Genomic DNA, 26878 nt, shown 5'->3' on the forward strand with positions numbered 1-26878 from the left:
TTTTACAAGGAGAATGTATTTGTTTATTGTGTAATTAAAAGTTAAGAATAGGGGCTTCCCTGGTGGTGCAGTGGTTGGGAGTCTGCCTGCTGATGCAGGGGACACGGGTTCGTGCCCCGGTCCGGGAGGATCCCACATGCCGTGGAGCGGCTGGGCCCGTGAGCCATGGCTGCTGAGCCTGCGCGTCCAGAGCCTGTGCTCCGTAATGGGAGAGGCCACAATAGTGAGAGGCCTGCGTACCGCAAAAAAAAAAAAGTTAAGAATAACAAATAAGATAATTGGCTTCAGCCTTTTGCTCCTGTCCACCAGCCTTCCCAGAGCCACCCACGTAAACATATGACTGGGGAAATGCAGTGGGCTTGCTGGGAAGGCGCCTCTGTCCCCGAAGGCCTAGTGGATTGTTGCTCCTGCATCTAACCCGTGCCTGCCTTTCTCCGTAAGGACACTCAGCCCAGAGAGTGCCCAGAGGAGGAGGAGAGCATGGAGGGTTCTGATGACCTGTAGGACAGGCTCTTTCTTTTCTTTCTTTTTTTTTTTTTTTTGTGGCACGCGGGCCTCTCACTGTTGTGGCCTCTCCTGTTGCGGAGCACAGGCTCCGGACACGCAGGCTCAGCGGCCATGGCTCACGGGCCCAGCCACTCCGTGGCATGTGGGATCCTCCCGGACTGGGGCACGAACCTGTGTCCCCTGCATCGGCAGGCGAACTCTCAACCACTGCGCCACCAGGGAAGCCCAGGCCAGGCTCTTTCTGTCTGTGCCCTGCTGCTGGTCAGTTGCATGGCTGAGTCACTTTCCTTCAAGGTTATTGTTACCTGGTCAACCTTGTGTTCCAGTTGAGGAAAAATGCAGATGACAAGGTCAGGCTTAGACAGGACCTGGGGCAGCTGCAAGGCCAGGGGGAGGTTTCATGGTGAACAGGCATTACAAGGAAAGCTGGGCGTGGACGGGTTTTTTATTCATTGTTAAGGATCAGTCAGTCCTTGTCCTTGCTAATGGCTTTGCCATTTTTCTGTGTGTTAATCCAGGAGGAATTTTGTTGTCAGAGACTAAAAGGAGGTTGTCGTAATTGACTTTAAGCAGCAAACAGTAAAACACTGAGCTCTTCAGCTCCACCTTTCTTGTAAGTTTATCATTTATTCCCAGTGGTCATGAAAATAATTGAGTCATGTGATAGCATCTTTCCATAAATTTGGGACCCTAAAACTCAATAGACTTTCTATTTGTCTATATACATGTTTAATATAAAAGACTCCATCATGGTAAAAACTAATTTCCTTCAGCTTAAGTCACTTGCTATTAAAAAGTTTTCTGGTGTATTTCATATCACATGACAGTTCTTAATATATTTTGTATCTTTCCAGGCTCTGAGAATTGGAAAACCAAGAAGGTTTTGATGTTTTGTGTGGCGCCACCTGAATCAGAAGCCAAGATGAACATAACCAAAGGGGGTCTGGTGTTGTTTTCGGCAAATTCTAATTCATCATGTATGGAGCTTTCAAAGAAGATCGCTGAGTGAGTATAATCATAGTATTAAAATCTGTACTCATTACGTGGTGTTTTACATTTGATAAACGGATTGGCACTGATTGTTAAATTTGAAAGCAGATATTTTATAGTTAAGCTGCTCATCATCTGTGTATTAAAGGCTCACCTTCTTGTAAACTGTTGTCACTCCTACACGTTCTTTCAGCAGACATTTATTGAGTGACTCCTGAGTGCCAGAGATTGTGTTAGGTGCTACATATGTATAGAATTATTTGAGTATAAAGAACAATGAAGGGTATATATTATATGAAGATACTTTATAGATTACAGTTCAGTATAATTTTAGTTATTTATTAAATAAATATTGAACCCCTACTGTGTACCAGACCTTGATCTAGATACTGGGGAGTAACAGTGAAGAAGCCAGTCAGAACCCTCCCTTCTTTAGTAGAGGGGCCAGGCAAGAAGCGAGTCAGCCAAACAAACAAACAGGATCACTTCCGATGGTGGTAAAGCGGGGAGAACGGAGAGGCAAGGGCAGGTTGTTCTGTCTTAGGGAGCCCAGGACCCTGGAGAACCAGGACAGCGTTGAGAGGCCTTCTTGGGTTGGCATAGGATGGGGATGTGATGAGTTAGGTGACCGAACAATTCTACGTCCACTTTAAATCTCGTAATAGGAATACCTCTATTTTAAAACATTTGTTTTATTTTTATCAATTTCTAAATCATCCTTAATAGTAAAGTGGTTGCATCTGTTCTGTTACTTTTTCAGCGTTTTCCGTCTTTCTCTTCTCTAGGCGGCTGGGGGTGGAGATGGGCAAAGTGCAAGTTTACCAGGAGCCTGACAGAGGTGAGTGATCCTGTGCTTTCGTGACGGTGGCCTTTTTGTGGTACATGCCGTGCTGGCCCAGTCCCCCATCCTCCGTAGCTGAAACCGTCGGCCTCAGTGTCCAGTTAGTTCTGCCAGCAGGAAGACAGGCAGGCAAGGTGGGCGAGCGCGGTGTTCCCACTAATACCAGTTCGATAGGGAATTCTGGGGCAGTCACATCTGGGGGCTTAAAGTCTAGTCCTTAGACGTCATCCGATAACTGCGTGGGTGCGTGAACAAGCTGTTCACCTGAAGGAAGCATAAGCGCAGCGCTTGGTTGAATCCGTCCCCTTAGGCGGGGGGTGTATGCCCTGTGTAGCCACAGTATCAGGTGGTGGGTGTTCTTTTCCCCAACCTGCACTGCCTTGGGCTAGACTCCATGATGTCATGTCAGGAAGTGCTTTTTGCTAACTGATTTATGATGTTGCATAAACACCTCAAGTTGTGAAAATCACATGTTATTTAGCCTTTGTACTTTCTGTAGAAATGGCGGATGTTTGAAGTTATTCTAGCAGGAGCGACAGATGACCTGCATAGGTGTGAGAGTCAGACAACTTCTCCTTGGCAAGTTATTTTAGCTGTCTAAACTGCAAATAATTCGGGCTGTTCTGAGGATTAAGTGGGATAATTTGTGTGCCTAACACAGTTTTTGTCACATAGTAGGCACTCAGTAAACACTGGTTCCCTCTCCTTTTCCACTGCAGGATTTTGTCTAATACTTAAATATTAGAGAACTTACAAGACACTTAGATGAAAAGGCACAAATTTCCTCTTCCCCTATTTATTTCTTCATTACTGCCTCCTCTTCCCTGTCTCCCAATATCCCCCATGTGGCTTCAGTGGGAAAAAAGTATAATTGAGGGAAATATACAGGGAGTTTGGAGAAGATTTTGCTGCTAAAGGAATTGGATGAAGTCCTTTGTCTAGTGTAGAAGGGGGGCTGAGGGAGGCTGGTGGCGGAAGACTCAGGAGGAGCCTGTCCACCCTCCGGGTTCATGAACGAGGGGAAGGAAGCAGGGAACTAACGTCTCTAGAGTCCTTACCATTACCAGGTACTGAGGAACTGAGTTCAGGGGTGACGTTAGGATTAAGGCCCCAGAGGGAACAGAGTCGGGATTCAAAGCTCAATCTCCCTGTCTCTAAAGCTCGTTTTCTTTCCATGGTGCCACACTTTTTTGTAAACATGTACTCTATTTTTTCCAACATTTCTAATGAAAATGTTCAAACCTGTAAAAAATGTGAAAGAGTAGTGCCATGGATACCCATATGAATGAGTACCACCCAGTTTCAGCAGGTGACACTTTGCTGTATGCATGTGTGTTTGTGGGACCATTTGGAACTGAGTTGCAGACATTGACACTTAACCCCTGAATACTTGACCATGTGTCTCCTAAGGAGGACTTTCTCCCATGTAGATACGCTACCATTGTCACATTAAAGAGATTAATGATAATTCTGTATCATCTAATAGCTAATGTACGTTCTAATTTTCCTAGTTGTCCTAGCTGGTTTTTGTTTTTGTTTTTATAAATTTATTTGTTTTTTTATTTTTGGCTGCGTGGGGTCTTTGTTGCGGTGTGCAGGCTTCTCATTGCGGTGGCTTCTCTCCTCTTGTTGCGGAGCGCAGGCTCTAGGCACATGGGCTCAGTAGTTGTGGCTTGCAAGCTGTAGAAGCACAGGCTCAGTAGTTGTGGCACGTGGGCTCAGTAGTTGTGGCTTGCGGGCTCTAGAGCGCAGGCTCAGTAGTTGTGGCGCACGGGCTTAGTTGCTCCACGGCATGTGGGATCTTCCTGGACCAGGGCTCAAACCCGTGTCCCCTGCATTGGTAGGCGGATTCTTAACCACTGAGCCGCCAGGGAAGTCCCTTTTGTTTGTTTTTTAAACCAGGATTCTTGGTTCAAGTGAGGTGTTTTTTTTTTTGTTGTTGTTGTTGTTTGTTTGTTTGTTTTTGCTGTACGCGGGCCTCCCACCGCTGTGGCCTCTCCCGTTGCGGAGCACAGGCTCCGGATGCGCAGGCTCAGCGGCCATGGCTCACGGGCCCAGCTGCTCCGCGGCATGTGGGATCTTCCCGGACCGGGGCATGAACCCGTGTCCCTCGCATCGGCAGGCGGACTCCCAACCACTGCGCCACCAGGGAAGCCCAAGTGAGGTGTTTTTTATATCTCTTTATTCTCTTCTAGACTAGGGCAGTCCCTTCACCTTTTCTTTTTTTTCCCCACAGCACTGACGTTTTGAAGAGTTTGTCTTGTGGAATTTCCCACTCTGGATTTGTCTAATTGTTTCCTTGTGGCTGATCACAAGTTTTTTGAGAGTAGGGATACTGGGCCTTATTTATCTTTACTTTCACAATGTTATTCTAACGTTTGTGCCTCATAGGTTCTTAATTGTTTCTGGTTGAATGAATGAGTCTATCATTTCCTGTAAGGATACGGGGCTCAGAGCAGCCCCAGCACTCGCTGTTTATGTATAGGAAGTGAGGAGGGGATATTTTCTTGTTTTAAGTGACAAGTGTGATTCCTTCTTAAGCATGTCGTATAACTTAACATGTTTAAAAGGTGTGATTAATCGAACTGTGTTCGTTATCCTTCATAGAACTGAAAACCTAGTGAGTGTTGAAACAGTTCCAGTTTCCATATTTTACAATATTGGGGAATGCTGCAGGGGTTTTTTTGTGCGTTTTTTAAAGTTATGTGCCTTGTTCACCCTTCTTCTCTTTTCCCCTTTTCCTGCCAGAAACAAGAGTACAAATTCAAGAGTCTGTGAGGGGGAAAGATGTTTTCATCATCCAAACTGTTTCAAAGTGAGTACCTTATCCAACAGAAATGTTGCTTTCTGGTCTCTGTTTGGGCATGAATGTTTAGAATAATGAGAATTGCCTAGACAGGGAGAATTACGATTGTTTTAAAATTGCCATGATCTCACTCTGCTAATTTTTCTGACATAGCTGCTGACGTTTTTTGTGTTCTTTCAGTGTTCTCAAGGGTGGGAATAACCAAGTTTTGGGGTGGAGGCGCTTAACGATACGTTTGCTCTCAGTAGCCGGAATTTCATAAAATTTGTAGGGAAGCTCTTCTAGTTCCAAAAAAGAAAACAGGCGAGAGGAGAGGAATTTGCTTACTTGGGGTTCTTAAAGCTTTTCCTGCAGATAATTTAAACGTACTGTCCTGTTGCATAAATTAAAGGAGCTGAGAAGATAGATGGTGTGTTGAAGGCATGTGTGTTCCTGTCTCCTGTGACATTTGATAGCTGCGTGTTCTGGAAATTGTTGAGGTCACAAATGTGTACGCTGGGGATAGAAGATTCAGTGCAGCGAGGGTGTCTGCACCACTCTTCGATCAAATGCCACTCTGTCCACAGGTGTCCCTCAAGGCCTCTATAGATGAAATTTTTAACTCAGTACAATTTTTAATAATGTCTAGAAATCGGTTTGTGTAGTGCAACAGTTTTTAGCCTAGAGATTCCAAAAATTGCCGCAAGCTAAATTTGTGGTTACATGTAAAGTAAATACCAAAGAAAGTGAAGATGAGCCAAACTTTGGGAGAATTTAGACTTGGAACACATGACCTTTCACCTAAAGTTTGAACATCTCTGTCCTGGTCTTTGGTTCATGGGGATGAAATCTCAAAGCCACCTGACTCCTCTGGCAGGAGGAGCGAAGGTGCCCTGTCACTGCATCCCATCGTCCTGGAGCGCAAGTGTGCGGGCCTTTGCAGGGGGCCTTTGCGGCGGGGCCCTGGCTTCATGTCTTCCGTCCGCTTAGGACCCTCAGCAGGGCTGGGCTGTGAGGACGAGAGTTCGTGCTGCCCCTGCTGCCTCTCTCTTTCCCAGGCCAGACGCCAGGCTGGTAGAGCGCTCTCCATGCCCACGCCCTCATCAAGGAGGGGAAAGTGCAGAGCGCAGAACAGCTGACGTCCTTCTGGCTCCCGGGTGTTTGCAGTACTTTATACCTTCCATTTCTTTCCATTCATTCATTCATTCCTTCCTTTACATTTATTTTTGGACATTTCGATACTCTTTTCATTCTGCCCCTGCCTCTCGTCAGTTTCTTATTCCTCTAGCCAAAACCATTCCCTTGGCTTCCCTGGTGGCGCAGTGGTTGAGAGTCCACCTGCCGATGCAGGGGACATGGGTTCGTGCCCCGGTCCGGGAAGATCCCACATGCCGCAGAGCGGCTGGGCCCATGAGCCATGGCCGCTAAGCCTGCACGTCCGGAGCCTGTGCTCCGCAACGGGAGAGGCCACAACAGTGAGAGGCCCGCGTACCGCAAAACAAAAAACCATTCCCTTAATTTTCTCTACATGCCTCATTTTGGAGTGCTCCAGACTGTGCCATAGGCTTGTCTTGTCCAGGTTGCAGAAAGCTTAGATATTGTGTTCTTTAAGAAACAGTTAACACTGAGATTTGGTGTCGTCAGATACACCTTGTACCTTGTCTTAGTGTAGACTGGTGGTAGGCACTAAAAGTATAAGAAAAATTTTAAATTAAGAAAATTCTGTTCATTAACTTAACTTTTCCTGTAATTCAGACAAGTTATTATTTGAATTTAGTGATGGAAAGCCTTGTACCAGTTCACAGAAAAATGGTGTTCCTGGGAGTATAGTTTGGGACCTTGGTGTAACTTTACATCTGCTGTTGGTTCCCCTACTCTTACCCCCGGCACAGAATGCTTTCTGAAAGGCGACTTTAACTCTTCCCATGTCAGGCTTGTTGTTTGGTATCAACAGAGAACCTACTCACGCAAATGTTCCGTGTTTCCCTCACTCTTGCATGCAGTCGCTCATTCAGACATTTACTGAATGTCTGTTATGGGCCAGCCGCTGTTACAGGTGTGTGAGATGCGCGAAGGATTAAAATAGTTCACAGATCCTTTGTCCTCATGGAGCCTGTGTTCTAGGACATGCAGGTAACATAATGAATAAGTAGACCAAACCAAAACAGCCTGGCAAGGAGTCGGACGTGACGATGGTAAAGGATGGAGAGAGGGCAGGCTGGGGAGGTGACATCTGACCAACACTGGAAGAAGGTGCCAGCTGGCGACGAGGGCACTCCAGGCAGGAGCAGGGAGCCCTGAGGCGAAGGCCCTCAGGTCGGCGTGAGGACTGGCATGAGGGGAGGGCACGGAGGAGGAGTGCAGGGCAGAGCTGGCGGGGGCCAGACCCTGAAGGGGCCTCGGGAGCTGTTGCAGGGCCTTGGCGTCTGCGGGAAACCATCGCTGGCTCCTGAGCAGAGTGCATGATCTGCCTTTGACTTTAAGCTCCAGCTGGATGCTGTGCAGAGGGTGGGCTGCAGAGGGACTGCGGGGGGGGGGCTGTCACTGGGGGGGGTCGAGGCTCGGCCCCAGGGCAGCAGTGGAGTGGTGGATTGCTGTCACTGTGGACAGGAGAGCAGTTAAGGACGCCTCTGGGGGTTTTGTCCTGAGTAAACTGCAGGAGCAGTGTTGCCGTCAGCTGAGATGGCAGAGGTTTATGACGAGGCAGGCTTTGCCGGTCGAAGAGCAGTTCAGTTTGGGGTACGTTTTGAGATGTCTTAACAAGACTTTCTAGTGGAATTGGCAAGAAGCAGCTGAATTGGTTAGTCTGGACTTGAGAAGCCTGGGCTGGAGCTATAAATTTGAGTCCCCAGCATTTACAAAGCTCTGAAATTGGATGAGAAGCCCGAGCGAGGGATGAGGGAGGAGAGAGGAGAAGAGGACAAATGATCAGGTGTCAGGGCAGGAAGCTGGGGAGGAGAGCAAGCAGCAGAGGAAACGAAGCGGGGCGGGAGGGGAGCGGTGGGGGAGTGATGGAGTGTGTCAGGGCGAGGATGGAGAGAGGCGGAGTGAGAACCCAGCATTGGCCTTGGCCACGTGGAGGTCATCTGTGACCTGGATCGAAGCGTGTGTGGGAGAGGATGAGAGAGATGAGTTGGAAGCAAGTGCGGACGACCGTCTTGAGATGTGCTGCCCAGGGGAGCCAAGAAATGGGGCAGTGGGGAAAGTGGCCTGAGCTGCTGTTAATGGGAGAAATGGCCCATCAGTATGAGCAGGGGAGAGTGACACAGTGATGGGGTGGCCAGGGGGATTGCTGGAGCCCTGCTTCAGTGGGCAGGGGGGATGGGATCCCTGCGTCACGGGAGGGCTGATTTTAGAGTGACTTTGGTGTGGAAAGTTCGTCTCTGGCTAATGGCTCGGGGCAGGCAGACTTGGGGGCTGCACGCGCATGTGGCAGTGGGGGCCCTGGGCTCTTTTCTGACAGTGCTTTTCTCAGTGGAAGAGGAAGTAGGGTCATCGGCTGAGAGGCAGCATGGGGGCGGCTGATGGAGGCCCTAGAAGAGAGGGATGTGGTTTCTTTTTTGTGTCTAGAGCCTGTCTCTGTCGAGGCGGGCGTGACACATGGCTAACGCTTAGTTGGAACCAAGAGAGGTTATCGTGTATATGACGTTTCTCCTTGCTGGTTTCTGTCCTTGGGTTCCAGGGATGTGAACACCACCATCATGGAGCTCCTTATCATGGTGTACGCGTGTAAGACCTCCTGTGCCAAAAGCATCATCGGCGTGATCCCCTACTTTCCTTACAGCAAACAGTGCAAGATGAGAAAGAGAGGCTCTATTGTTTCTAAACTGCTAGCTTCCATGATGTGCAAAGCTGGTAAGAAAGGCAGATATTTGACGGTTTATTGGGGGTCTGGGAGTTTTATTTTTACCTGAGAAATTGTAAAGCATTGTCTTAACTAAATTAGAATGTTGAACAGAGTAGAAATAGTGGTACAGCTTTAAGATGGCTAATTTGTAATTAGAGAGAGTTCTCTCCTGTTCCCAACTCCCTAAACACAAAGCTGATGAGAACAACTTATTTTTTCCTAAATTCTTTGCTTAAAAAAATTAATATTGAAATGACAAGTTACAGTCATATTTTAGGTTGTTTTTAACGGGGAAGAAGGCATTTGGAATCAACAACTCTAATAACACAGCAACTATTTTTATTTTCGTCTCTTCCCTTTCCCAGTACACACTGGCATACTTTGCAGACCATACAAATTATTTCGTGTTGTGCATTTTTAGGTAACATCCTAAGTGTCTCCTCCTTGTTTCTAAATAATCTTCAGAGTTGTTACTCTGTGTGTGTGTGTGTGTGTGTGTGTGTGTGTGTGCGCGCGCGCACGCACATCTGCACCCACGTGCACGGGTGTGCCTGTGTGTGTGTGTATGATTATAGAAGGCACATGTCACAGAGCGTTTGCACAGAGAGAAAAGAATAAAGGTCCCCATATCACTACATTTTAACACAGACACTTACTGCAGAATAAATTTTCTACTGTAGCATTTCAAAGAAGGCAAAACCAAAACAAAAAATGAATAAACCTGAACCCCAGCAACCTGAAGAGCACACCCAGTTGAGACTCTGCTGGAGGGAGCAGGCCTGCCCTTCCCCCCTAGGCTTGCTCCTGGGGGGCCACCAGGCCCGCTTTCCTGTTCATTTGGGCAAGTTGTGCTTCAAAAAAATTTTCCAGTTGAATTATATGTATGTTTATATATATATATATATATTTCCATTTCAAATATCCTTTAAGGAGCCAATGGGATGAAGATTCTTCATTTTTTCGAATTACAGACAGGCCTGTGCAGTTTGTCTTAATATATTAAGACAAATACTTGTCTTAATATGGCTTTGTCATGCCTATTGAAAAGACTTCGGGGAGATGAAATCCACTCTCATAGAATTGTCAGACATTTCTTCATTGCTATGATCTTGGCTGTTTTAAGACTTTAAATTGATGTGAAAACCATGCATCTCTGTGTAAGAAAAGCCACCCAGTCTTTCCCTTCTGAGGGGGGAAACCCAGTTCCCCACCTCCTCTGAGTTTCCTTTACTCCTCGCAGGGAACACTTCACCTCTGTCACCAAATGTGTAGGCGTTTTCCCCACACCTTGCAATTCTCCAGGGCACCAGCTGGGTGTCGTACAGTTCCACTCTGACACTGTGTACCTGGAGATGGCGTCAGATCCCACGGGTTAAGGGCTCAGTCCGACGTGCCTGCTCCCCTGACCCCCCCAGACGCTCACTGCAAGTCCAGGTTGTCACCTGTGCTGACCAGTTGGCTATAAATCAGAGGTTCTCATGACCTCCTCTTGGGTTCGATTAATTTACTAGAACTCCTCACAGAACTCGGGAACACTGTTCTCTTACTGTTCACTGGTTTATTATAAAACGACATGATAAAGGATTCAGGTGGGCATCTGGGTGGAAGAGGTGCGTGGGGCAGGGTATGGGGAGGGGCTTATGCCCGTGTGCACCTGCCTGGAAGCTCCCTGAAGTCCGTGCTGTTGGGACTTTATGGGGGTGTCCTCACAAGGGCATGCTCGTTCATTAGCTCCATTTCCAGCCCGTCCCCCATCTCGAGAGTGGGGGTGGGGAGCCTGAAAATCGTGGTGACCGGCCCCCATCCCGGAGCCCATCCTGGGTCGCCTCATTAGAACAAAAGATACTCTTGGTACTCTTATAACTAAGGAATTCATAAGGCTTTCAGGAGCTCTGTGTCAGAGGTGGGGTCAAAGACCAGATATTAGAATAAGAGATGCCCCTGGTGCTCTTAGCACTGAGGGAATGGCAAGGGTTTTAGGAGCTCTGTGCTGGGAACCGGGGGGCAGAGACCAATATTTATATTTTCTTTTATCTCATAATCTCATTGTACTAAAAAAAAATCTGAGAAATAAAGACACTGAGTTTTTGATGAGAGCAATTTTTAATAGTAATTTATTATATATGGTATCTTGTTTTATGTAGTACTTATTCATACAGTGCAACTGGTTATGAAATTATTTGTGTGTTTGTGTCTGCTTTATTTTCAAAGGTTTGACTCATCTTATTACTATGGATTTACACCAGAAGGAAATTCAGGGCTTCTTCAATATTCCTGTTGATAATTTAAGAGCATCTCCCTTCTTATTACAGTATATTCAAGAAGAGGTGAGCTAGCTCAAACTTTTTAACATTCTGTTTAAGGTTGAAAGATGCATTTCCATTTCCTTGGGCTGTCCATGAAGGATTAAAACTTGATGTATTCTGCTTAAAGTACTATTTACTTTATAAATGTAATTCAGTGTTTGTTTTTTTTTTTTCAGTCTGAAATTCTTTTCCCATTTAGATTATTACAGAATACTGAGCAGAGTGCCCTGTGCTATACAGTAGGTCCTTGTTGGTTATCTATTTTAAATACAGTAGTGTGTATATGTCAATCCCAAGCTCCCAATTAAAGAATTTGAAAAACAATAGATACCTGTATATGCATAACGGAATCACCCTGCTGTACACCTGAAACTAACACACCATTGTGTTTTTTTTTTTTTTTTCGCGTGCCTGTGTTTTTTTTTTAACATCTTTACTGTAGTATAATCGCTTTACAATGATGTGCTAGCTATACATGTACATATGTTCCCATATCTCCTCCCTCTTGCGTCTCCCTTCCACCCTCCCTATCCCACCCCTCTAGGTGGTCACAAAGTACTGAATTCGGTGTATTTTTAAATTCTTAATCTGCAATTTATTTCTTTTGCTAAGCTGTTAAAATTGCTTTTTTTTCTTTTGCATCGCAGGTGCCTAGAGTCACCTAGTCGTGATTGTGACAAATATCTCACTGTCATCATTGGTACATGGGTGGTCCTGGGCCTCTTTTATGTGTCCCTCTTCCTGCCTTATCTTCGTCCATGCACCTGTAGTCGTCGGCATCTGTGATCCTACCACCCAACAAGAAAACTAGCATCATCATAGTAACTTACGTCCACACATGTAGTCCTTTTGTGTCCCATCCCCCTGCCTCCTTCCGCCCAAGGGAACCACTATCCTGAATCTTGTTTCATCTTTCTCTCAATTTCCTTGGTTAAATTTATTCCCAGGTGTTTTACTTTTTGGCTCTGTTGTAAATGGAGTTGTTCCTTTTGGATTGTTCACTGCTGGTGAATAGAAATGAAACTGACTTTTGTGTGTTGATCCTGCACCTTTGCTGGACTCATGTATTAGCTCTAATAGTGTTTTGTGTTGTATGTGGATTCTCTAGGGTTTTCTACATGTAAGATCATATGGTGTGTGAATGGACACAGTTTGACCTCTTCCTTTCTAACTTGGGAACCTGTTTTTCTTGTCTGATAGCTGTGGCTAGAACTTCCAGTACAGTGTTGAGTAGCAGTGTTGAATGTGGGCATCTGTGTCTTGTTCCTGATCCTAGGTGGAACGCTTTCAGCCTTTCACTGTCAAGTCTGATGTGAGCTGTAGGTTTTTCATTAATGCCTTTTATTATGTTGAGGAAGTGCCCTTGTATTCTATTCCTAGTTTTCTGTTTTTATCATGAAAGGGTGTTGGATTTATCAGATGCTTCTTCTGCATCATTTGAGATGGTCACGTGGATTCTTTTCCTTCATTTTATTTATTTATCTATTTTTTGCGGTACGCGGGCCCCTCACTGCTGTGGCCTCTCCCGTTGCGGAGCACAGGCTCCGGATGCACAGGCTCAGCGGCCATGGCTCACGGGCCTAGCCGCTCCGCGGCCTGTGGGATCTTCCAGGACCAGGGCACAAACCCATGTCCCCTGCGTCGGTAGGCAGACTCTCAACCACTGCGCCACCAGGGAAGCCCTCCTTCATTTTATTAATGTGATATATTACAGTGATTGATTCTTCTCATTTTGAATCACTAGTGTTCCTGGGGCAAATCAAACATACGTAATTTTAATATAGTTACATTTGTTATTCTTGGATATAATAGCACTTTTGTGACTCATTATTTAAGAAGCCTTTTTAAATGTTAACTTATGATGCACTTAGCTATTTTGCTTTTTTAGGAACTCTTTTCCTCACGTGAATTGTCTCTTTAATAACTTTTCCAGAGAACGCTTTTAACAGTATTTAAAAGAGAGCAGTTTGTAGATTTCTGAGCAGTTTCTTTCTGTCAAGAGTACAGGCCTTCCCCATCCTCCAGTAACTAACGTAGGCCCTCAGTAGTGAAAATGGGTTGAAGTATTTTTGAAAGGGAACACTAGAAAATATTCTACTTGTTTTTTTAAAGTTATGCACAAGAAACATACAAACTCTAATACATTCAAAAAACAATATGGATGTAATTTACTTGAATATGATTCTCAGTTGAGAGAGAAAGCGTGCAAGAGCACAGCTCCTGTCCTCACAGGAGGAAAAGGGCCCGGGCACAGGGAGGAGCGTGAGGGCAAGGCTGGGCTTCACACAGCATGGTCCCGGGAAGAGCCATCTCAGTGATGCCTCTAGTTTTGGAAGAAATAGAGCAGTCGGTATACACTTTTTTTTTTAAATTTATTTATGTTATCAATTTATTTTTTTGGCTGCGTTGGGTCTTCGTTGCCACGCACAGGCTTTCTCTAGTTGCGGCGAGAGGTCTTCATTGCGGTGCGTGGGCTTCTCATTGAGGTGGCTTCCCTTGTTGCAAAGTACGGGCTCTAGGTGCGTGGGCTTCAGTAGTTGCAGCACGTGGGCTTCAGTAGTTGCAGCACACAGGCTCAGTAGTTGTGGCTCGCCGGCTCTCAAGCACGGGCTCAGTAGTTGCGGCGCACGGGCTTAGTTGCTCCGCAGCATGTGGGATCTTCCCGGACCAGGGTTCGAACCCGTGTCCCCTGCATTAGCAGGAGGATTCTTAACCACTGCGCCACCAGGGAAGTCCTCGGTGTGCACTTTTATAGGCTAATGTTCATCTTTTGGTCTGGGGGATGTTTCCTCTCAAGACACCAGGAGTGCTGTGTGCTGACATCTAGAGACGTACATGGCAAGAGTGACTCTTGAGAGGCCCCTGTGGGCCTGGTGAGTCAAGGTCACAGCACCCTTGGCGCTGATCCAGAGGTCAGGGCAAGGTCATTGCCCTTCATGTAGGCGTCTGCCTTGGTGCAAGGCTGCCTGCCACTTGAAGAATCCCGTCTTAGGTTTCATTGTTGAAAAGAAGTCGGACCTGAACCCTCTTAAACTGCTCATGGTTCAGCAGATATGGGAAGTGGGGTCCTTGTTTCTGACGGTGAGCTAACAGTGGTAACCTCAAGTGTTTTAGTTTTAAATTCTCTGTTCTTCATTCATAGAGGTAAATTAAAACAGCCTATAGAAAATGAGACACTATATGGGAGCTCACTGTTTACTTTTTTATAGTATATGTACTTGCTTTATGCCTTTTGTTTTCATGCATTAGAGTTTCTCAGGCAGGGGGTAGATTCACCATATTTTACTGAATCTAAGTTGCCGTCAGTTAAGGTTTATGTCATTCATGTCATCAAGAAAGAAGGCAGCGCTGCCAGTCCTGCTGTGAGGCATTGCCTTCGTGTCACCTGGTGGCTCTATTCTGCAAGCTTTGACACTGATGTCATCCTCTTTGACGGCTCACCCTCTGTTTTTCTTGGGTTGTCAAGGGAATTTGAGCACTTTCTGCCAAAAGTGGGCGTTCAGCTAATGGGTGCTCATTGTCTGGAAACTGTTCTCCAGCCTTGGCGTGTTGCTGTGCATGCGTTAAGCATCCTTTTCAGATTTAGTCCTTCCACAGCTTCACCTCCTGGCAGGGAGTCTTCCTTTCGTAGGTCCCAGAAAGCATTTGATTGTTGCCTTGCAAGAAAATATGGAACTGTGGTCATTCCTCCAGTGATGACCCTTTGATTCATGAATATGAAATTTACATCGTGCTGCCCTCTTCCTGTGTCTTTCTGCGTGCATGGTAACTCGTCATTTTAATGCTGAATCATAGTGAGCTCTTTCTGGCGACATTTTATTTTATTTTATTTATTTATTTTTCCTGGCGACATTTTTTTGTTTGTTTGTTTTTTTGTTTTTGCTGTACGCGGGCCTCTCGCTGCTGTGGTCTCTCCCGTTGCGGAGCACAGGCTCCGGACGCGCAGGCTCAGCGGCCATGGCTCATGGGCCCAGCCGCTCCACGGCATGTGGGATCTTCCCAGACCGGGGCACGAACCCGTGTCCCCTGCATCGGCAGGCGGACTCTCAACCACTGTGCCACCAGGGAAGCCCTCTGGCGACATTTTAAATGGCAGTTAAGCCTGGCCCGGAGAGAACCAACAGTGCCTGTGATTCATGTGAATGGAGGACATAGGAACACCGTGGCCACCTTCATGCACGCGAAGGGGTGAAAGCACACAGTGCGGCTGCTGTTGGGCTGACAGCGGCTGTAAGGCAGCACTGAGTGTAAGACATCCAAGTTGTAGACATAATAAAATATAACCCAAAAGAGGTTTGGGTATTGATTCAGTATAGTGTTTGTTTTTAAAAAAAATGACTAAGTATTATAGTGATAGTACTAGTAATCATTGGTCTGCACCAGGGTTTTTTAAGGAAATTAGGAAGAGGGGAGGCTACCAAGTGTACTTTTGTGGTGTATCGAGAGATTCCATCCCATCAGTTTTTAAAATAGGAACTTATAAAGTGATCCTGTTTCTGATTCTTGAGTTGCTTTATTCCCCCCTGTGTTCTTCTTAGTGTCTTTATACCAGTTCACTCTCACTGTCAGAGAAATGAGATCTGGCAAGAAATGGAAAACCAGGGACACAGGCAGGGGTGTAGCAAAGGAGTGTGGGTGTCAGGCAATTTGATTCTCTGTGGTCCCACAGTGGCCCTGGTGATGTTTTCCCTTAATGGTTCCGGGGAAATTACTACAGGGTTTGGAAGTCAGACTTGCATGACATGTGGTGTGTTTTCCCCTCCACTTGATAAGATCAATAAGAATAATCTTCGAAAATGTGAAAAATGAAAACTTACGTTTACAGTGGCAGTTAGGGAAATTCTGACAGAAGTGATGAAACAAGCAGCTTCCCTGGACCACCAGCCTGGGCCCAGGCCCTCTGCAGGGCTCACCCTGGTTACCAGCCTGCGTAGTGTCCTGAATCCTCTCAGACCTTTGCCTCTGATTTACCTCCCATTTCTGTACACCTAGTTACAGAAATTGATTTGTGGGGGCTTTTTGAAAAAAAAAATACAAAAAATACAAAAAAACACATTGATATATTGTTTGTGTTGTTCTGTAACTTTGTTTCCTTTCCTGTGCTGGTGTCTGGAGGTCTTTCCATGTTCAGCTATATAGGATTACTTCTTCATGATTGCTACATAGTACATCATCATCATTCTATGATGGTGTAAATGTTCTATCTGCTGTCAGAATGGCAGCCACACGTACCTGTTGAGTCCTTGAAATGTGCCTGCTGTGACTGGAGAATGGAATCCTTCATTTTATTTAAGTTTAATTAATTTAAATTTAAATACTACCTGTTGAGATGTTTAAAGCACAAGTTTAAATGAGCTGCAGTTTTTTCAACCATTTCCCTCTTGCTTGGATATTAGGTTGTTTTAATTTTTCACTCTTTTAAGTGAAATGTTTTATTTTCAAAATATATTTAAGTCATGTTGCATTGAAAATTCTGGTACCTGCCCTTTTGAGTACTTACGCAAGTGTTTTTCTGAGCTATATTAGGAAGTGGAATTGCTTAATTGAAAAGTATCTACATTTTTCATATTTTAATAGATATTACAAAAATCGCAATTGTCTGAAGGGGCTGTATTCATTTACACTTGGACAGAATTCCCCATGTAAAACAGTGTTTTATCTTTTTGCTGTGGTTTTGAAATTTCAGCACAATGTGTCCAGGTGGATCTTTTTTCCATTCACCTCACTAGATGCTCAGTGGGTCCCTTTCATTCTCTATGAATTTTGTTTGCTATAGTTTGAGTATTTCATCCCTTCTATTTTTTCATTCCTTTCTTTGGGAACTGTTAGAAGTTGAAAATCTTGGATCTAGTCTGTATATTGTTTAACTTTTTAAATTTTTTTTCAAGTTTTGCATTCTTACATGCTGCCTGGTGGGAAAATTCCATGGCTTAATCTCACCCATGGTTTTTTTTTCAGCTGTGTCCCTCCTGCCCTTCAAGCCAGCTGAGTTTCTTATTTGCACCATAATAACTTCCACCGTCTAGATTTCTTTTTGGTTCATTTTCATAACAACTTGTTCTTTCTTTATGCGTATGATTTCCTGTTTTGACTTCTGAGGAGAAAATAGACCTGTTTTTATTAAAGAGTCCTTTCTTTTAAAGTTTCTTTTTCTTTGCTCTATTAACTGTTTCTTCATTTGTTATTTTTTCTCTTGGCTGGGTTTGGTGCTGTTTGGTGATGTTTGATGAGGCAAAGAAGTGCATAAAGCAGTTTAGAAAGACTTCCAGCAAAAATAAGGAAAACGCCTAAATGAAAATACTTTTTGCTACCTTACTCCCTGATAATGTTGGATAAGTTAGGCTTTTTATGTGTATAGATGGATCAGATGTAGAGATTTCTTATCCATATGGACATATCTATCATAGAGCCTTGTTCAAACTAATTGGTTTTTTTGTTTACTAAATATTGATTATTTTAGTGCTTCCCATGTACTAGGTATTGTACAAGGTGCTAGATGTTATTAAGTGCTTATATTAAAATTCATTGATCCAGCGTAATTGTGAGAAATCAGTGGGGATATATTTGAATGAAATAATATAATTTAATGAAATGATTAGATTTTAAGAACATAATTTGAAAATATTGCCAAGATGAAATCAGAAACAACAAACTGCTGCTCAGCTTAAAAGTAGTTCTGGGCTTCCCTGGTGGCGCAGTGGTTGGGAGTCCGCCTGCCGATGCAGGGGACACGGGTTCAAGCCCTGGGCCAGGAGGATCCCACATGCCGCGGAGCAGCTAAGCCCGCGCGCCACAACTACTGAAGCCCACGCGCCTAGAGCCCGTGCTCCGCCACAAGAGAAGCCACCGCAATGAGAAGCCCGTGCACCGCGATGAAGACCCAATACAACCAAAAATTTAAAAAATAAATAAATTAAAAAAAAAAAGAAAGTAGTTCTGTCAGGCTTCCCTGGTGGTGCAGTGGTTGAGAGTCCGCCTGCCGATGCAGGGGACGTGGGTTCGTGCCCTGATCTGGGAAGATCCCACATGCCGCAGAGCGACTGGGCCCGTGAGCCATGGCCGCTGAGCCTGCGCGTCCGGAGCCTGTGCTCCGCAACGGGAGAGGCCACAACAGTGAGAGGCCCGCGTACCGCAAAAAAAAAAAAGTAGTTCTGTCTTCTAAACTCTCAGAAGTTGGTAATGGGTGTATCTTCAACTGTAATTATCCTAGTACAGATCACTTCAAATGTTTAAAGAACTCCAAAGTAGACTGATATTTTGCTTATTTTCTTAAGGGCTCTTAATATCTTTATGAAGCAGTGCTAGGCGGGCTGATTCCTTTAACAAATTGGTTTCTTCATTATGCTGTGACAGAGACACATTAAGTAGTTATTTGTTTGGACCGCACTTATTTGGAATTCAACAGGTGCCTTGAATTCAGATTCGATGAATGTCATCCTTGCCCTGTGAAATTACATGTAACTGGGATTCATGAGAGTACTTCCTGTTGACTTCATAAAAACACCTTTGCTGCCACATAGATATGAGCTAATTACTGATTAACCCTACTTTTTTCTTAAAATAAGTCTATGAGAGTCATGCCTTGATAATAATTTTTTTTATTCCTAGGTAGGCGTTTCTTCATCTTCTAAAGAGGAAATTTACTTTGAACTTTTTGTCTTTTTGGAAAACTTTGAAGTGACCAGATGACACTTTTGAGTCTGTTGGAATGTTCATTTTTATCAGTTACCAGGTACTGGTGTGAATAGCCTTGTGGAGACATGGCAGTAATCCCCACCCTCTCCTCTGTCACAGATCCCGGATTACAGAAATGCAGTGATCGTGGCCAAGTCTCCAGCCTCGGCTAAGAGGTAGGTGGGAGCTCCTCCGAGCCACACCCGGGGTCCCAGCCCCGTCGAATCCCAGGTGCTCTGGATTCGATCTCAGCGGTTCCCACTGTGTCTCTTACTTTTTATCCTGTGAACTGATAGTTTAATACTCCACGTGCTAAGTGATGATGATTTATTTTCCTCCCTTCTTTCCAGTCCCAGTCTGTGACTGCCATCACATTTCTTACCAGAAGCTGTCCAGGGCTGGGGAATCCCAGCCCAGTGCTTAGGCAGATCTGCCATTTCAAATACCAGTGAATGTATTTTGAGGCTGTTTACTGCCTTTTACTCAGAGAACTCAGTAATTTATTAACAGAATTGTATCCAGCCAAGAGGCTGGATTGGTATGTGTTAAAAGGTGACATTTTACAAAATTTACAAACACTACAAGGTGTGCAAATGGGGCAGTGCTGAGAGTTACATGTAACCTGGAATAACTGATGAGTCAGGGATACAGAACCTAAAGTTGTGTTTGAATTGAAAAGGTTTCACACACAGACAGGCCTTGGAGATAGCGTGTTGGGTTCCACACCCCTGCCAAAGCCAATATCACAGTAAAGTGAGTCACATGGATTTTTGGTTTCCCACCACATATAAAAGTTATGTTTACACTATACTGTAGTCTGTTAAGTGTGCAATAGCATTATGTATTAAAAAACATTGTACATACCTTAATTTAAAATACTTTATTGCTAAAAAATGCTAACCATCACCTGAGCCTTCAGTGGGTTGTAATCTTTTTGCATCAAAGATCAGTGATCACAGATCACCATAAAAAATATAATAATAATGAAAAAGTTTGAAATACTTTGAGAATTACCGAAACGTGACACAGAGACATGAAGTGAGCAGATGCTGTTGGAAAAAATGGCGCCGATAGACTTGCTGGACGGAGGGGTTAACTGCATGTGACTTAACTGCATGTGCTGCGTAATGACATCTTCTACTGAGGGAGGAAAGTGTAACTTTGTAAGAAAGTAATTTGCAATGGATGTAGCATCCATTTAAATTTCTTGAACTGATTGCAAGCACTGTGACAAAACTCTCCTTGGTCGTGGAGTGCAGACGGGAAACCTGGCACAGGGGAGATTCTGTTCCGCCAGGGAGCACAGTCATGCCTTTAAGTGCCTCCCTGTGGCATTGCAATGCCTTGGCTGTGTCTAGTGCAGGTAGTCCTGATGATGGGGTTCTGTTAAATCCCTAATTTATGACCACAGCCCTTGTTTTTGTTTCTTTTTAGCTGTTCTTGTGGGCTGTAAGGAACTTGTTTTGAATTTTTGATGTTTGAAAACCAGGGTTGGGAGAACTTGTTGGATCTTCAAGCACTTGAGCATTTTTTTGTGCACTAGGTGCTGAAGATGGAAAAATGAGTAAGACCTCAATGGTGAATTCTACCAAACATTTAAGGGGGAAATAATGCTAACTGTACATAAACTCTTCCAGAAAGTTGAAGAACTAGTACTTCCCAGCTCACTTTATGAGGCATTCATTACCCTGATAGCAAAGCCAGACACAGACATTACAAGGAAAGAAAAACAGATCAATATTCCTCATGAACCTAGGTATAAAAATTCTAGGGCTTCCCTGGTGGCGCAGTGGTTGAGAGTCCGCCTGCCGATGCAGGGGACACGGGTTCGTGCCCCGATCTGGGAAGATCCCACATGCCGCGGAGCGGCTGGGCCCGTGAGCCATGGCTGCTGAGCCTGCGCGTCCGGAGCCTGTGCTCCGCAACGGGAGAGGCCACAACAGTGAGAGGTCCGCGTACAGCAAAAAAAAAAAAACCCAAATAGCATCAAACTAAGTGAAACACTTAGGGATAAACCTAAGGTGTTCAAGACTTGCACACTGAAAAATATAAAACATTGCCTAGAGAAATTAAAGACCTAAATGAATGGAGAAATATACTGTGTCTGTGGCTTGAAAGACTCAATATTGTTAAGATAGCGTATCTCCTCCCTACATTGGTCTGTAGAATTGACACCATCCCAATCAAAATGTCAGCAGGCCTTGTTTTTATAGAATTTGACAAGCTGATTCCAAAATTCATATGGACATGCAACGAAACTAGAATAATGCCCCCCCCGAAAAAAAAAAAAAAAACTTTGAAAAAGGAGAACAAAGTTTGGAGATCTAACACTACCTGAATTCAAGACCTATTATAAAGCTAAAGCAATCGTGATTGTGTGGTATTGGAATAAAGATAAAAAATAGGTCAGTGGAACAGAATAGAGTCCAAAAATAGACCCACAGGTATCTGGAAGACTGATTTTCAGCAGATGTGCATAGGCAATTTAATGGGGAAAGGCTAGTCTTTTTAACAAATGAAAAGTGTTGGAATAATCAGATGTTTGTGTGCAAAATAATGAATTTTGAGCCATATCTCACATCATTTTTAAAAATCAACTTCAAATGAATCATATACCTAAATGTAAAGCCTGAAAGTATAAAACTTCTAGAGGAAAACAGAGGAAAAAAAGTCTTTGTGACCTTGGTTTAGGTAAAGATTTCTTAAATATGACACTAAAAGCCCAACTGATAGGAAAAAATTGTTAAATTGGATGTCATGAAAATTAAAACTGCTCTTCAGAAGACATCATTAAGAGAATAACAGGCGAAAGCTCAGATCAGGGGAGAACATTTGTGAAGCATACGTCTGATGAAGGACATAAATTCAGAATATATAAAGAATTCTCCAGACTTACTAAGAGAACTAACAACCCAACTAAAAAATTGGCAAAAGAGAAACAGACCCTTTACCAAAGCATATATATAGGTGGCAGATAAGCGCCATTTGTCATGAGGGTTCAATGCAAACTGAAACCACAGCGACCCACGGCATACCGCTGACAGCGGCCCGTGCTGGCGAGGGCGTGGAAAAGCCGAGTGCTCACACAGGGCTTGTGGGCGTGTGACAGCCACTTTGGGAAACGGTAATGTGTGATCCAGTCACACCAAGGGAAAAGGAAACATGAGTCCAGACGGATTTGTACGTGAGTGTTCACATGGTTTTGTAACAACTCATGACTGGACACAACTCAGAAGTCTATCCAGGAATTTCCCTGGTGACGCAGTGGTAAGAATACGCCTGCCAATGCAGGGGACACAGGTTCGAGCCCCGGTCAGGGAACTAAGATCCCACATGCCGTGGGGCAACTAAGCCCACGTGCTACAACTGCTGAGCTCAATGAGAGAGCCCACGTGCCGCAAACTACAGAGCTCACGCCCTCTGGAGCCCGTGCACCACAGCTAGAGAAAGAAAACCCACACGCCACTACTAGAGAGAAGCCCATGCCCTGCAAAGAAAGATCCTACGTGCCTCAGTGAAGATCCCGCATTCTGCAACTAAGACCCGATGCAGCCAAAAAATAAATGAAATAAATAAGTAAACAATAAATCTTTAAAAAAAAAAAAGTCCATCCACAAGTAAATGGACAAATAGTGATAGACCCACACCATGGACTGTTACTCAGCGATGTAAGGGATGCTCTCTTGATGAATGTGGGTGAATCTCCAAACTGTTACGCCGAGTGAACAAAGTAAGACAAAATTAAGGACTACAGACTCCAATTCCACTTACAACATTCTAGAAAACGTAAAACCATGGTGATAGAAAGCAGCTCACTGGTAGCTGATGATGGAAGGAGAAATTGCAGAGGGGCACAGGTGACGTTTGGCAGGGGTAGATACTTTCAGTGACTTGGTTGTGCTGACAGTTGTACGGATATAGAAATACATCTGAGCTTATGAAATCATGTGGTTTAGGTGTGTACAGTGTCTCGTATCTCAGTTACACGACAAAACCTTGATTCTTCATACTCTGGTGAGTAGTTAGTTCACTTTGTATCGTGTGGTTGGTTCTCACTGTTAACTAGGTAGATAGGTAGAATTAATTACCAATTCCAAGTGAGAAAACGGAGGCTTAGAGGAGGTGAACCAACTTATAACTTACACGGGCTCGCTCGCTGGCCGAGTGCACACTAGGCCCAGCTGCCAGGGGGATGTGTGGTCATGTGGGGTCTCCACACTTTGTCTTGGATCCTGAGAGTCTAAGATTATTAATTCTCCTTTCTCATTAACCCTTTTGGAAACTACCTTTTTAAAGTTCCCATGATGTTTCTCCATAGATGTTATCAGAAACCAGCTTTGCGTGATTGTGAACGGGTCTCCTGCTCTCCTCCAGGGCACAGTCTTTTGCTGAGCGCCTGCGACTGGGCATCGCGGTGATTCACGGAGAAGCGCAGGACGCCGAGTCCGACCTGGTGGACGGGCGGCATTCCCCGCCCATGGTCAGGAGCGCCGCCGCCATCCACCCCAGCCTGGAGATCCCCAGTAAGTGTGCTGCCCCCGGGTCGCTTTCCTCTTTGATTTTAAGGCTGACTTAATTTTTTTTTCGAATGTGAAGTGCTACTTCTCTTTTTGTTTTTTAAATTGGCAAAAACTGATACCTTTCGTGGCCTGGCTGTGGCAAGTGCACTTCTGGTGGCCTCTTAGAAGCAGTCTGTCTGGTCATACCAAGACCTATGCACATGCTCAGTTTAGACGCATCTGTGGCACGTCAGGGATTTCACTTGTTCATTCACTAACATGTCCTAGAGTAAAGTAAAGTTTAACACAAGCAGAAAGCTTTTGGTGCACAAGTTATTCACTGTAGTGTTATTTCTAACGCAAAATATTGGAAAAGTCTGAATGGTTCACTGGAGGGCGGGGCTTGGTGAAGAATGTCGTATCAGCACAATTCATTATGCAGCCCTTTGAAATAATTAAGACTCTGGAAACAAGAGAAAAATATATGGAATGTATGTGAATAAGGCAGAATACAAGAGTGTAGGCCTGTCTTTTGCCAGGGCGAGGAGGGAATATGAAGGATGAACGTGGTTGTGACTGGGTGGTAGAGTTATGCATGAATTTGTTTTTGTTTTTAAGAAACTTCCCTCAAGCTTTAATAACATCTTTTCAGTTAAAAAAAAATACTGCTTTTGTTTGAGTCTGCTGGGGAGAAAAGACTTTTCCTCTACCCTCTGTAGCTTCAGTGCTCAGGAGGTTGCAAATAAAACTGACAGAAGACAGATCAAGAAGAGAAAAGATAAGATTTTAAGAGGAGGTTGCAATTCGGGGCTTGTATATGGTCTTCATAGGGGAAGGGGAGCGGAGGAAGGGCGCTGATGGGAGGGCCAGTGGCTCGTAGGGAGGATGGATGGGAGACAGGACGGTGTGTGACAGTGTCTGTGTAGGAGTGGTGCCGACTTCTGGTCTGGGTGATGAGAGCCAGTCTTCCTGCGGTTGTTGCTGGGAGGGGGTTTAGGACAACTGAATTCTTTTGAGTTCCTTTGGGGAGCTCTGCTTTTAGGCAGATAAGGGACTTCAGGAATTCAAATGCCTTCAGCTTAAAATACTTTTCATGCCGCTGTCGTGTACTCTGGACCCCTTCGGGTTCTCACGTTGCCTAGGAGTTTGCTCGTTTATAAACAAAAAACCTCAGAGAAGGAGATATGGTCCTGGGGTGGCCATGAAGGAGCGAGACTGCAGCTGGGCCTTGTGGATCCCGGTTAGCTGAGGTGGATGTTGAAGGCATTCAGGCATGGGTTCAACTGGGGACAGGATGGCAGGGGCAGGGGCTGGGCTTTGTGTGTGGCCGTGGGTGGCCAGGAAGGACGCCACCCTGACCACCGAAGCTCCCTGGAGGGAAGACATGGGGAAAAGGTGGCAGCAGAACGCTCCCGAGGGCAGTGAGTCCCTCGCGTTGTTTTTGCTCTTTGGGCTCCTTTGCACTTTAGGGTCAGTTTATTTCTGCAAAAAAAGAGGCTGGGATTCTGACGGGGTGCATTGAGTCTCTAGATCACTCGGGGAGCATTGCCGTCTTAACGGTACTAAGTCTTCCTGTCCGATCTGGATGCCTTTTATTTCTTTTTCTTGCCTGACTGCCCTGGCTAGCACGTGCGGTACTCTGTTGAATAGCAGTGGTGAAAGTGGGCATCCTTGTCCTGTCCCTGATCTTCGGGGAAAGGTCTTTCATCCCATATGACGTTAGCAGTGATTTTTCCGTAGTTGCCCTTTATCGGGTGGGGGAAACTCCCTTCTGTTGCTGGTCTCTTGGGCCTCTGTCATGAGACAGTGACTTGCTAAGGCCTCGGCTGGGCTCTTAACCGAGAAACGTGTGCGTGTTTTGTCCTGGGCAGTGCTCATCCCCAAGGAGAAGCCCCCGATCACAGTGGTCGGTGACGTGGGAGGAAGGACCGCCGTCATTGTGGTACGCAGGCCTCTCTTCCTGTCACTCTGTCGCGCTTGCCGCTGGTGCTTTGCTGGCTGGCTTGCCAGTCGTGCTGGGGACGGTGCCAGGTAGGTCTCACGGGCGCCTTGTGCTGAATGTCTGCTTTGGTCCAAAAACTGAGACTCGCCAGGTGACCCACAGCTTCTGTCCGGCTTGCCTACAAATCCGAGGCTCTCAGGACCCCCCTGGACTGGAGCATTTGCTAGAGCAGCTCACAGAACTCAGAGAGACACTTAGGTTCACTAGGTCATTAAAGGATGTGACATAGGACACAGATGAGCAGCCAGATGGAGAGAGAGAGGCACGGGGCAGGGCTGGGGAGGGTCCCCGTGGAGTTGGGGTGCATCACCCACTCGGTGTGGAATGTTCACCCACCTGGTTCGCTCCCCGAACCCCGTGCTGCTGGGATGTTATGGGGGCTTCTTCCTGGAGGCCTGATGGATCATTAACCCCATTTCCAGCCCCCTCCCCTCTCTGGAGGAGTTGGGGCCGGCCGTGCAGGTGCTGCAAATTCCAAGCTTCCCTGGTCTTTCTGGTGGCCAGTGCCCATCCAGGAGCCCGCCCGGAGTCATCTCATCAGGACAAGAGGTTCCTCTAGTGCTCTTACCACTAAAACATGTAAAACGGGCTTTAGAAGAGACCAATGTATATATTTTCTATTATCTCATACTGGGAGTCTGCAAGATTAGAAACCACTGGACTGAGTATTTTGTTAAAATAATAATTATTATTATTTTTCCCATTATAAAAATATATGGAAAAAACACATTTCCCATCCACCCAGTGCAGAAAATTTAGAAAATAAGGAAAAGTAGCAAGAAAAGAGGAAAGAACCACCTAGAGTCAAAAGCATCTTCTAACAGGTGCTTTACTATGCATTAAAAAAGTCTAGGGTGAGTATTTCTGGAGCACCTGCCTGGTGGGGTGTAGCTCTAGACGGTAGGGATAGAGAACTATAGGCCCAGGGCGCCTGTGCTGCACTGTGGGAGGCCTGGAGGGAATGCAGCGGGAGCCTGGTGACCTCGCTGTCTGGACACGTCAACGTGGACAGCAGGTGTGTCACAGTAGAATTAGTCCAGCCTTTTTCCCCGTGGTCTAGACCCACCTTTACAAAAGTGTTCATGTCTTTTGCTGAATCTGTAATGCCAGGACGACATTATTGATGATGTGGACAGCTTCCTCGCTGCAGCAGAGACCCTGAAGGAAAGGGGTGCGTATAAGATCTTCGTGATGGCGACTCACGGCTTGTTATCCTCCGACGCCCCTCGACTGATCGAGGAATCTGCCATCGATGAGGTAACAGAGCCAGGCTGAGTGTGGGCACAGCTGCCTGGTGCCCGTGCCCATCCCGACCTGTGGTCACGGGAGCAGGTGGAGAGTGAGCTGCTCTGTAGTTCAGAGTGGTAGTTCTGTTTGCATGTCACTGCCTGCAGCCTCTGTGTTCTGCCCGTGGCAGTGGGTGATAG

The 26878-nt window shown here is 45.4% G+C and overlaps 1 protein-coding gene across 10 annotated transcripts in view; it reads left to right on the forward strand.

Moving 5' to 3' along the window:
* The window catches only part of PRPSAP2 (phosphoribosyl pyrophosphate synthetase associated protein 2), a 39844-nt gene that overhangs the window by 3996 nt on the left and 8970 nt on the right, over positions 1-26878 (forward strand). For 6 of the 10 annotated variants that reach the window (XM_060135634.1, XM_060135629.1, XM_060135630.1 and 3 more), the window contains exons 2-11: positions 1026-1120; positions 1362-1512; positions 2283-2335; positions 5087-5153; positions 8806-8978; positions 11182-11297; positions 19071-19126; positions 23325-23473; positions 25321-25391; positions 26562-26708. In XM_060135634.1, coding sequence (XP_059991617.1) covers positions 1394-1512; positions 2283-2335; positions 5087-5153; positions 8806-8978; positions 11182-11297; positions 19071-19126; positions 23325-23473; positions 25321-25391; positions 26562-26708 — 951 coding nt within the window. In that variant the 5' untranslated portion in view covers positions 1026-1120; positions 1362-1393. Of the gene's footprint in view, positions 1-1025; positions 1121-1361; positions 1513-2257; positions 2336-5086; positions 5154-8805; positions 8979-11181; positions 11298-19070; positions 19127-23324; positions 23474-25320; positions 25481-26561; positions 26709-26878 lie in introns of all 10 variants that reach the window. The other 4 variants (XM_060135635.1, XM_060135638.1, XR_009537769.1 and 1 more) reach the window with 3 other exon arrangements.

The sequence above is a fragment of the Lagenorhynchus albirostris genome, chromosome 20 (assembly GCF_949774975.1).
Source record: "Lagenorhynchus albirostris chromosome 20, mLagAlb1.1, whole genome shotgun sequence".
NCBI lineage: Eukaryota > Metazoa > Chordata > Mammalia > Artiodactyla > Delphinidae > Lagenorhynchus > Lagenorhynchus albirostris.